The sequence below is a fragment of the Agelaius phoeniceus genome, chromosome 14 (assembly GCF_051311805.1).
Source record: "Agelaius phoeniceus isolate bAgePho1 chromosome 14, bAgePho1.hap1, whole genome shotgun sequence".
Lineage (NCBI taxonomy): Eukaryota > Metazoa > Chordata > Aves > Passeriformes > Icteridae > Agelaius > Agelaius phoeniceus.
In genome coordinates this window covers 2,665,946-2,677,679 of record NC_135278.1, presented here as the reverse complement: position 1 = coordinate 2,677,679, position 11,734 = coordinate 2,665,946, and the positions used below count along the sequence as shown (strand labels likewise).

Genomic DNA, 11,734 nt, shown 5'->3' with positions numbered 1-11,734 from the left:
GGTGGCCCCACAGCTCAGCTCCCAGGCCAGGCCATTGCAAGGGGAATTCTGCTGTTCCTGTGGTGGCTCCATCAGATCTGTCCTGCAGGGAGCCTGCACAGCTGCTGCTGCTGCTGTGTTCAGATGTTGTGACACCCCCAGGCTGTTCCCTTCTCTCAGAATGGTTTCCCAAAGCCCTGTGGCAGCTTTGGGGCCCAGCTCAGTGTGGGGCCCAGCCACCCCATCCCTCGGGGTCTGATGAGTGCCCTGAGCTCCTGAACACCTCCAGCAGAGTGTTCTCTCTCTAATTCTCTGCATTGCCATGTGTTTGTGAGGAAATCAGCGTGTTCCCAGACAAGAGCACACTGAGAGCATGGACAGATTTTATTTGCAGGATTTCTCTGCCCCAGCCATCCCACACACTCTGAGCAGCTGCCAGGAGCAGTTTGGGATCCCAAACTCCATCCCAATGGAGGTGCTGCCCTCATTTTCCCATCAGGGGCAGAGATGTTCTGTGGTTTGTTGGACTCATGGAATCACAGAATGTGCTCCCATCAGGATCACCCAGTCCAGCTCCTGGCCTGCAATGGGGGAAATGAATTTGAAGGGAATTCTCCAAGCCTGGCAAAAGGCTCACACAGTGTGCACCTGTATGGAAATTTTGAGATAAGAAATGCTGGCTTAGAAATGCCATGGAATAGGGCAGACATTGCTGAGAGAGGAATGGAGCTAGAAACAAGTTTCAAAGTGTCCTGGTTTGAAAAGCCAGGTGTCTGCTGAGGAGGGCAGGAGCCTCCCCTGAAATGGGAAATGGAAAATGTAAACCCCCTCCCTCTGAATTATAATAACTTTGAAATTAAGGGGCTCTCAGGAAAAGATATGGGAGTAGGAATAACAGTTCTTTATTAGGGAAATTAAAAAATACAAATCACAGAGAATCACAGAATCACAGAATGATGAGGTTGGCAGAGACCTCTGAGATCATCGAGTCCAACCTGTGCCCTCACACCTCACCCAGACTGCAGCACCCAGTGCCATGTCCAGTCTTTTTCTAAACCCATCCAGAGATGGTGATTCTGCCACCTCCCTGGGAAGAGCATTCCAGTGCTTTATTATTCTTTTGGTGAAAGATTTCTTCCTAATATCCAACCTATCCCTTCCCTGACATAGCCTGAGTACTAGCAATAGTACAAACCAAAAAATAAATTAAACCCCCCCCCCTGCCAGAGTCAGAGCAGTCCCTGTCCCCTGTGTGTCAGGGGGTGGCACAGCCCCATCCCATGGGGGCTCAGCCCTCCTGCAGTGCCAGCTGTGGCTCTGCTGGAGCAGGGATCCTGCACAAGGGGGGAGTTTTCCTCTGCAGCTCCAGGGCTGCTGCAGATGGGCCTGGGCTCCCTCTGGCCATGCAGGGCAGCAGAAGCTGCTCCTCTGGCAATGCCCTGGGCAAAGGCTGCTGGGCTGTCCCAAAGCTCAGATTGGATCCAGGTAGGAATGCTTGGCTCCTGCCCTGGGCAATGCAGCATCTCCCCATGGGATGCTGGAATTGGATCAGCCCTGCAGGGACACTCAGTGGCCATGGACAGCAGAGATCTCCTGGAGGGAGGAGTGGCTGGGGGAGAGATAAAGAAAAAACTGCCCCAAGAACAGCAGAGAGCTGCCCCAGCTCTGACAGATTGGAACAGAACACACACATTATTTTACAGTCCAGGACACAAAGGATGGCCTTGTAAAGAAGAGTAGATCCTTCAGAGAAACAGGACTACGAAAGGTGCATTGTAGTAGCACCCACGAGGGGTAATTTTAGATTTTTGGTTTTAAGGCATTTACAGCATGGTGTGGCTAAAGCTGATAGGCCAAGAAGCACTTACAGTGTATTGTAATTAGGAAATAGTTGGCTTCTGATTGTGATGGTGTGAATTATAACATCTGTATTGTCTCACCCTTCACACGAGACTGAAAATGGAAGAGAAGTTTTTAAAATCCTCTCAGCTGCCCCAGCTCTGGGTCAGCAAAGGGCTCAATCTGTCACTGCACAAACACCCCCAAAATCCCACCCTGTGCATCCCTGAGAGCTTTCAGCATGGGATGTTCCTGATCTTGCTCTTCCAGGTCTTACCCCTGGCTCTGCCCTTGTGTGGGGCTTTCCTGTCCTTCAGAAATCCCCACACGTGGGGGTTGTACCTAAACCCCCCTGTGCTCTTGGGTAAAACCTCCAAGCCAAGTCCAAGCTGCATCTCCAGCATGTCCTGCAGCGTCCCCTCACCTCTGGGCACTCCCAGTGCAATTAACAGCAATTAAGAGCAGCAGGGGGGGTGCCTGTCTCGATTTCTCTCCCAGCCCTTGCAGATCCCAGCAGGGAGGGGAGGCCACAGGGAAGGAGCTCTGGGTAAAAAAGCCCTGGCTGCTTCCCAGAGAGCTGAAGGATTAATTAGGGCCATGGACAGTCTAATTCAGCCCTTAATGAGCCCTGGGAGGTACCAAAAGCTGGGAAGGAGCAGCCCTGGAGCAGTGCTGGGTTAGGGCTGAGAGCCTGGACAGGGATGTGGCACCCTACAGGCAGCTGGGAGGAAACTGGAGCAGGAGCCTGTGGAGTGTGGGCTGTGGGGGCAGAGCCCTCCTCCTCTAAAGGCAGATTTCACCTGCTAAAAACCAAGATTTGAAGTGTCTGTAGGGGAAGCTTGCAAAGCCAGGTTGTTGGGTTGGGGTTGGAAAGAGAAATTAAACCTCTCCAAAGGTGAGATCAAAGTGTTCATCCTGTTTGGAGGACTCTGGATTGGAGTTTAGGTTTCTTCTCTGGGCAGTGATTTTGGGCCTTGTTCCCCTGTGTGGGAGCTGGGCTGACACCCAGCATAGGAGCCTCTGAGAGACAAAGGCAAAAAATGCAAGGCAAAAAAAAAAGAGAAATAAATGAAAAAACCTCAGAGCTGGCCCTGCAGCCTCCTCACAGAGAATCCCCTGCACCTTCAGGGAGCAGTACCTGGAGCCTTTGTGGCCCTTCCCAGCAGGGCCCCCCTCTCTGGGAGATTTGCTAAATGTTTAACTGAATTATTCTGAACTCCAGCACGAGATTTCCTTTTTGGGGGTGTCCTGCCAAAGCTCAGCCCAGGGGAACATTCCCAGCTGCTCCTGCTGCCTGACAGGGCTGGGGACCCCAAACCCTGCTGGGCTCTGCATTGCTGCTCCCACTCCTGCTGTGCCTGTGTGGGGAAGGAATTCCTGCCCAATTCCTGCCCCATTCTCCCCTGGGAGTGAGGGGCAGCATCTGGCCTTGACTCACAGGCTGCAGCATCAATGGTCTGCTTTGAGCCCGCTGCAAATTTGGTTTTCTTCCTGTTATTTTGGGTGAAAGCTGTGATGTCATGCAGATTTTCCAATCCAGATTCCCCCGTGGCAGTTCTTCTAAGCCAGTGATTTTTAGGAAGCAGCTCCTGAAGTCTCATCTGCCCCATTCCCAGCTCCCAAACCATTCCAAAGAAGTGCAGCCAAAACTGGGAGAGTCCAAATCAGAGCTGAAGGAATGAGGCACCACTGAACTGCACTCACCCCACACATTTTTCTGCTCCAGCTCTCCCACATCAGCTCCTGGCTCCCTCTGAGCCTGGCACTGGGCAAAAGGGGAATCCTGGATGGAGAAGGGAATTCAGACCCTTCTCTGCCTGTGCCTGCTCTGATCCACTGCCCTGGGATGGACACAGGTGAGCTGTGTTGCTGTACAGGTGTTTGTTTGTTCTCAACCAGAGGGATGGTCCCTCTCTGTGTGTGCCCACTGAAAGGAAAATAATGCTGCCCTGTGAATTCCCTCTGGATTCTCTGCATCTTCCTTCCAGCTGAGTGACATTTGTGGATGCTCTGCTGGGTGGGTGTGATTGGGGTAGCAGATGGAAACAATTCTCTTAATTGAATAAAATCAAGAGGTTTTATTCAATGATTTCAAATTAAAAATATGGGAAGGCAAATCCCCCTTCTCCCTCAGCAACCTCGAGCCCCCAGGTCTGTAAGAAGCACAAAGAAATAATTTTGTGTGTGAATTTGGCTCCCTGCTCCCCCCAGACAGGGAAATACCTGCAGAGAGGCTGTGGAGCCAGGTGGGACATGAAGGGAAATACAATTCACTTCCAGCTTTGCCATGAGAAAACTGAGCAGAGAGCTGGGTTTGGGTCAGGATTCCTCAGCTGTGCTGAGCTCCCTTCTCCCCTCTGAGTGACCAGAGGAGGGCTCAGCACCGTGCCAGTGATGGACTGGGGGATGTTTTCCTTTCCTCCCCTCCTGCTCCTCAGCTGCTTTCTCCAGCACCATCTCTGCTCTCACGTTTTGGGAGTACCAAGGCCCTGAAGGGCTGTGGTTTATTGATTTCCCTCTGGGATTCCTTTTCCCTGGATTTTCTCAAGTGTTTTTCACGTGGAGAATAAACCCTGCCTGGAACTTTCCTCCTCACCGGGGTTTGATGGCATTTCCTGGGACAGAAATGCAGGAAAAAATAATTAGCAAAGCTCCCAGCAATAACAAACTGTGCAAATCTTTGCCCTCCAATTCCACTGTTTGGCATTATCAGGGAGAAGAAATGTGAAAATGGTAACACTCTGTAATTCATTAACGTGCTAATTGATTTCACAAAATTAGTTTGCAGGCACTAAAAGCAGTTTCTCTTATCTGCTTTTCCTGAGCTGCCAGTACAAAGCCGAAGCAGAAGTAGGGAAGACACTTGCACAAATAAATGGAAATAGTGATACAGCAAACGTTGCCTGAAAGCAAAAATCAAATTCTTCCCTGTTCTGCTGAATTTGGCATGCATCAAAAATACAAATTTTCTGCATTTCCAGCACTCTGGAGAACAAAAGGGCCAATCTTTTACCCCCCCATTAACAACAAGCACTTAAGGGGCACTCAGAACCCAGGGACAGGGAGCAGCCCAACTGCCTGGATTTATTTTATTGTCAGAAACCCCCTCAGCACTATCAGAGATCCCAGCTAGAGAGAGAAAGGGGACAAGGAAATGAAATGGAGTTGCTGTCTCCTCTCACAAGCCCTTGCAGTGGTGTTGATTTTCGGGGTTGATTTCCAGCACAGGTCCTCTCTGGCCTGGATGCTTCCCTGGGGAACTTTCTCCAGGGTTTTTTTTGAGCACAGATGGACAATGGAGAAATCAAACCAGCAATGCAGCAGCAGAGGCAGTGGTTTCAGAGTTACCCTGGAATGGTTGGGGTTTGCCATCACTTTCTCAGCAGCTTTGCTTGGGTTTCTGAAGCCAAAGGCTCTGCTGCTCCTGGGGAGAAGAGCCAGAAGAGCCAGAAGAGCCTTCCTCCCCTCCTCTCCCTCTGACCCACAGCCAGAGGGTAAAAATGTGCCTTAGAAAGAGGAAAATAAAAGTGCAGATTGCTCATTTTTGAAGAAAACATTTTCTTTTTTCTCCCGTTTTAGGTGAAGATGGGCTTTAGTAAAAAGGAAGGGAAGGGATTTGTCCTCCCATTTCTGATGGAAGCAGAGCTGGCTGGGCAGGCACTGCCAGGCAATGGGTGTTGCCCTCACTGAAATAAATCTCAATTTGCCTTTCATGGCCCTTCTCAGGTATTTTTTGCTGGACATTTTTCAACTGTCCAACCAGTCTGGGTCATCTCCATGTCACCTTTGATTTTGGGAGGTAGTTTGGGCTGCCATGGGGCTGCATTAGGGGTCTCTGTAGCTGAGCACAGAGGAAAAGGCAATCCTGGCCCTTGGCCCAAGGAGGGTTTGCTCCCATGGTTTTCCAGCCTGGGATTAACCTGTCCTGCTGGGAATGTGGAGCTGAACCTTGGGATTGTGGCCACTGTGGAGCTTCCAACTGTTTGGGGTTTAGGATAAGTTCAACCATCTGAAAGTGCATCATCTGAACATTTGGCAAGATGAAAATCTGCAGGAGAGAGTATTCAAAATTTACTTTTCATTAACAGGAGCTAATTAAACCATCCAGCCAGCACTCTCCGTACCAGAGCAGGCAGCCACATCTATTTTGAGCTTTTCCCTTCTCCTGCCAAGTCCAAGTCTCCAGACCAGCTTTATTTTTCAGTGGGAACTGAGGACTTTGGGACAATGTCAAGCATCACGCTCTGGATCTGCTAATTTGTGGCTGGGTTGTGCAATTCTTGCCCAGCTAATTTTAGCTGTGCCTCGCAGGGTGAGAGTGGGACAGCCTTGGTAAAGAACAGGCCACAGGAGCAGCCCCCAGCTCCGAGTTTAATTGTGTAAGAAGCCAGCAGAACCATGGGTAAGGCTCATAGGATGGAGCCTTTCTTTAATTCTGCCTTGTTAATGTGAGCTCTGCTGCACTCCAGCTTTCCTCAGGATATCATTTATAACACACTTGCTTCCCAACAACCTTCCCTTTCTCAGCAGCAGAAGCTCACTCCTCCTGTGGTTTCAGCACAAAGTCTGGGCAAAGGGAAAGGGAAAAGGGAAAAAGGAAAAGGGAAGAGGAAAGAGGGAAAATGGAAAAGGGAAGAGGGAAAAGGGAAAATGGAAAAGGGAAGAGGGAAAAGGGAAAAAGGAAGAGGGAAAAGGGAAAAAGGAAGAGGGAAAAGGGGAAAAGGAAGAGGGAAAAGGGGAAAAGGAAAAAGGAAGAGGAAAGAGGGAAGAGGGAAAAGAGAATAGAGAGGAGGGAAGAGGGAAAAGGGAAAATGAAAAAGGGAAGAGGGAAAAGGGAAGAGGGAAGAGGGAAAAGGGAAGAGAGACTTTCTCCTGGCTTGTTGTGCCATCATCCCCTCGCATCTTTGTTGGATGTGGACTTTGTTTTCCTTGAATCAATTTGTTTTTAGCTCAATAAAGTGCACTTGAGATCCCCTCCTTCCCTGGCAGCCTTGTTCTTCCTGCAGCATTTAGGGGAGGGGGGATTTGAGGCTGAGCTTTGTTTCCTGGGAAAGGCTGAAATCCTGGAAGCCCAGAGTGAAACCCTGTCTGGCTCTGGAGAGGTGAGGATAAAGGGGGAGCAGCCAACAAAACCAGGATTAGAACTGGGGACCTGTGGGTGCCCAGCAGGAGCAAAGCCTGACCCAGCTCCTCAGCTCTCAGAGGCCCAACCAAAGCCCCCCTGCTCCTGCCCCTCTGCTCAGCTCTGGGTGCACCAGGGCTGGGAGCTGCTCCAGCCCCTGCATGCCCAGGGTGCCTTTCCAGGGGCTGGGAGAGGCTGCAGAGGGCTGGGGAGCCAGCTCTGTGTCCATCCCTGCAGGAACAGGTGGCCAGAAATGCCCCAGAGGGGCTGGGCTGGCACAAATGCCCAGCTTGGGGTGGGCAGGAGGCCCCAGGGGGCTCTCAGCTGTGCTGTGTCCCAGCTGTGCCCACAGCAGCGCTGGGATCTCTGCACACCCTGCCTTTGGTCACAGCTGGTGCTGGCAGCCCTCAGCTCTCTGCTGCTGGCCCCAGCCCCTGCAGTGATGTCCCTGAGGCCACCCCAGCCCAGCCCTCCCCAGCTCCAGCACTGCAGCCAAACAGAAATGAGCATTTTCCAGAGCAGCTTTAATTCATCACGAGCCACAAGTCAAGAGGAACAATTTTTTAAAAATTCCATCTCTTTTACCTAGACAAGTGTTCCCATGCCATTCATTCTGCCTTTGCTGCTAAGGCTTTTCCCAGCCCCTCACTCCAAGCACAGCTGGACAGAGCTGCTGGTGGCTCTGCTGGCAGCTTCTCCATGCTCAGTTCCACCTGAAGGATCCCTCCACAGGGTTTGGATAGAAACCCTCCCAGCCATGGTTATTTATTGGAACCATCTGTTTGCCCTGGCACAGGGGGAGCCCAGCACAGCATTTCTGTTGGTTTCCAGACTCTTTGCACCCCTGGCAGACCCCAGTGAGCAGCCCCTGTGTTCCCATGGTGTGGTTTGGTGCAGGGGTGAATAATCCTGGCACTGAGGGCAGTGCCCTTTCCCTGCTGCCCTCTTGGAATTTCTCCTGAGAATGGCAGAGAGGTTATAACTGGGGTGGGAGATGGAATTCAAACATTCAAACTGGCATTTCTGCAGCAGTTTGGATCAGCCTTTGTTTGTGTTTGCTGCAGGAGGAGTGTGGCCTTTACCCCACCTTGCCTGTCACCAATGTGCTTTTTATGAAAAGCCAGAAGAATCACAGTCAGGACAAAGCCCAGTGCTGAGCAGGTTTCCCCCCTCTCAGAGCTGTTTTCTCTGGATTTTTGGGCATTCCTTGAGTGCCAGGCACCCCCTGTGACCCTGCTTCCCCCCCTCCCTCCAGGGGCTCTGTGTGGGGAGTGGGGTGAGCCCTGGGGTGAACGTGGGCTCTGCTGGAGCAGCCTCTGGGAATGGGCTCTGCTTTCTTCTGCACCCTGCAGGAGATCCCAGAACTCAGCCCCTGCCACCCCAGCCTGGCTTCCCTGTGCTGGGAATCCACAGTCAGCACATCCCAGATGGCAGAATCCAAGCACCCATTTCCCTTTGCTAGGGAAGTGTCGTTGCCCCCCTGCTCCACAAACCCACCTGGGACCCCCACACAGCCAGGGATGTCTTTAATGGAGCCCTGTGGAGGCTGAAAGCACTCAGCTGTGAGCAGGCAGCACAATCCAACTCTTTAATGGTGCATCCAGACAGGAGGAACAGGGGAACACCAGCCTGGGCCAACTTTTCTGCTCCTCTCCATCCTTCTCCTTCTGCCCCAGCTGCCCAGCAGGCTGGGCATGGCACAGCCAGGGCATGGCACAGCCAGGGAGGGGCTGGGATACAAACCTGTGGTGCCACAGTCCTGTCCCAGCAGCAGCAGGGGCCTCCAGCAGGAGATGCAGCAGAGCTGGGGCTCGGGGAGCTGCTCAGTCCTTGGGCAAGGGCAGCAATCCCTGCTGGGCACAGCCAGAGCCCATGGCCCCCCTGGCTCCCAGAAGTTATGGGTATTTATTGTATGAGCTCCTATTCTCCTTTCCTGGTCCAAAGATTCGGGATTTCCTCTGAATTGCGTGAAACCACCGCAGCAGCAGGGCTGGCCAGGCACTCCTCTCGTGCTGCCCTGGATCTGTGGGGGAGTGAAACTTTGAGGAAAGCAGAGTGATGGTCACATATTCCCTGAAAAAGCTGTGGGACAAGGCTTGGTTAAGGCAGTGGGGACAGCTCCCCTTGGAGCTGCAGGAGGGGTGTGGCCTTCACCCCCCTTTTCCTGTCACCAATGTGCCTTTTTATGTAAAGCCAGAAGAATCTCAGAGTCAGGACAAAGCCCAGTGAAAAACCCTCCCTGTTCCCTGTGCCCACAGCCCCATCCCAGTAAGGAGCCCCCCATGGGGGTGGGAGGGCTCCTGGGCACTGTCCCAGGCGTTTGTGTCCCCTGGGTGTCCCCTGGGAATGCCAGAGCCCTCTGCAGCCGGCCTTGGACACCAGCACAGCAGAGCTGGGCTCCAGCCAGGCCGAAAAATAAATCACAAATCAACTAAAATAAATCACAAAACACAAACAGTCTGGTTTAGGACAGATAAGGCAGCAAGTGACAGAGATTTTGACAATTGCACTATCAGTGCAATTTGCTTGTCTTGTCCTTTGCTGATTTAGGGCCGTGTAAAAACCAGGCTCTGTAAAAAGCACCCTCTTTCTGTCACCTGAGCTCTGTGCTGTCAGGCTGCTCTCTTTTTTTGGCACAGAAAAAGCACAGTTTGGCTGCTGAGGAGTTAAACCAGAGCAAATGGCACTTTGCTTTATCCAGCTTCCAAACAGAGCATGGAGGACTTGTGTGATGGCTCAAATGTGTGGAAAGCAATTCCACTCCAAGACGTGCTGCCATTCCTCAGACTCAAATCTCCCTGCACAGGAGTGACTGATGAAGGAAAAGCTATCAAATGTCCAGGTCAGCAGCACCAGATTGAAATTAAACCAGGCTGGGCAGTGCAGCTCAGCAGAGCTCTGCCCAGACCATTCATCTGCAGGAACAGCAGTGACAGAGGACATTGTGACACAGCAGCAGGGACTGACTCCTGTAAATGACTTCTTTGTTCAAACTTGCTGCTCCCCTCACATTTCTGCAGTGCTCAGGGTGTCAACCCAGCCTCTGTCAAACCAGACTTAAAGACTTCTGTCTTGAGGATGAGGCACCTCTTAAGTCCCAAACCATTTCCACCCAGGGCAGACCACACTGTGGGCAAGGGCCAGCTGCTTTTTGATCTGCTATGACCTTGCAGAGGTTTGAATGCACATCCACACCCTCTGAGGATTTACTGAATAAAAGCTGAACAGCTTTTGTAAAGGTGAGCTAAGAAGAGAAGCAAATACACCAATAGAACCTGTAATTGCTTCTCCAGATGAAAAACAGAGAAGGAAACTTCTCTTCTGAAGTTAATTCCACTGGCTCCAGGGCTGGCCATGAAGGCAGCCCTGAGTGTCTTGGAGCTGATTCTCAGAGGTTATTTATAAGTGAATTTAGTGCCAGGATTTGTGGTGGGAAAACCAGATCCTGGCAAAAATGTGTCTCTGTTCCAGCTGTGAAACAGAACAAGGCCAGAGGGGCTCTAGGTGTGTGCTGTGGGTCCGTGTGTGTGCAGAGCTCTGTGGGTGTGAGCAGGATCTGCTTGTGAACAGAGCTCTGGGTGTGCAGAGTTTTGTGTGTCCAGAGCTCTGATTGTCCTGGACCTGTGTCCAGTCCTGTGTGTCCCAGCTCTGTGTCCATCCCCTTGTGTGTCTGTCCCCAGCTCTGTGTCCATCCCCTTGTGTGTCTGTCCCCAGCTCTGTGTCCAGCCCTGTTTGTGCCCCAAGCTGTGTCCAGCCCCATGTGTGTCATTCCTGTGTTCCCCCTCCTGTCCCCCCAGAGTCATTCCCAGCTCCCCCAGCAGTGTCACATCTGACAGGTGCCCCAGACCAGGCACTGCTTGCAGCACTGGTGATTTCTTTATGAGACACGTGTTCCTGCAAGGGTGGCACCTTTAACACGCTCTCCTGAATGGAAAATAAATCTTCCCCAGTGTTCCCTGTCTTGTTTTGTTGGTATCAGGAGAGAAGGAAAGTGCTCTGTGTCCCTCAGACAACACAAAGGCCACCCTGGTTTTGGACAGGGAGGGGCTGGAAGGAAATTTGGGGATGTGCCTTGAGGGGCTCTTGAAACAGGGAAAACTTCTGAAGCATTTCCAGCCTGGGAAAGGGCTGAGCACAGAGATCTGTCAAACCCCCAAGAGGTGACAAACTCCTGTGGCTCTGACAGGAGAAGGTGCAAATCTTCACCAGGATGAATTTTGCCTGGAGAGAGCTGGAAGAAAAAAGGATGTGAACATTAAAAGCATTTCAGAAATACCTTCTGTCTCTTTCCTGTAGCAAAGGTGGGAGGTACAGACAAATAAAGACAGTTTTACAATTTGTACCTGCAGCTTTTGGGATTATATTTGTAGTTTAACAGCTCCTGCCCTTCCTTAGCCACTGACTGTGGAACCCTTGGTGGACAGGGCTTGGAAACACTCTGAAAATGCCACTTATTCCTATTCCATCTCCCAGCACATGCAATTTCAGTCATTCCTTATAAACCAGCACAGATGGTGCATTACATGCTTTGGGATGCTGCCCTGCTGCTGCACTTAGTGCAGAACCCAGAGTAAGAAGGAAATGGATTGTTTGGGGTGGATTGGGATGTGTAATCCCTGCAGCATCACTCAGACTGAAAATCTCATTCCTTAAAAAGCAAAAGCTGCTCTGTAACACCATGGATACACAGAGGGATAACCCAGAGCCAGCTTTGCCATAGAGCCCTTCCCAAACACTCCTGCCATTCACAAACACCTCTCTCACTCCAGGAGGAGCCAGGCCCACCCTGCCCAT

At 51.5% G+C, this 11,734-nt stretch overlaps 1 protein-coding gene across 1 annotated transcript in view; it reads right to left on the bottom strand.

The window, feature by feature from the left end:
- Positions 1 to 7,486: 7,486 nt before the first annotated feature.
- The window catches only part of ARHGEF9 (Cdc42 guanine nucleotide exchange factor 9), a 180,278-nt gene continuing 176,030 nt past the window's right edge, over positions 7,487 to 11,734 (bottom strand). The window contains exon 10 of the mRNA XM_077185882.1: positions 7,487 to 8,963. Within this exon, the coding sequence (XP_077041997.1) occupies positions 8,836 to 8,963 (128 nt within the window). The 3' untranslated portion in view covers positions 7,487 to 8,835. The remainder of the gene's footprint in view (positions 8,964 to 11,734) is intronic.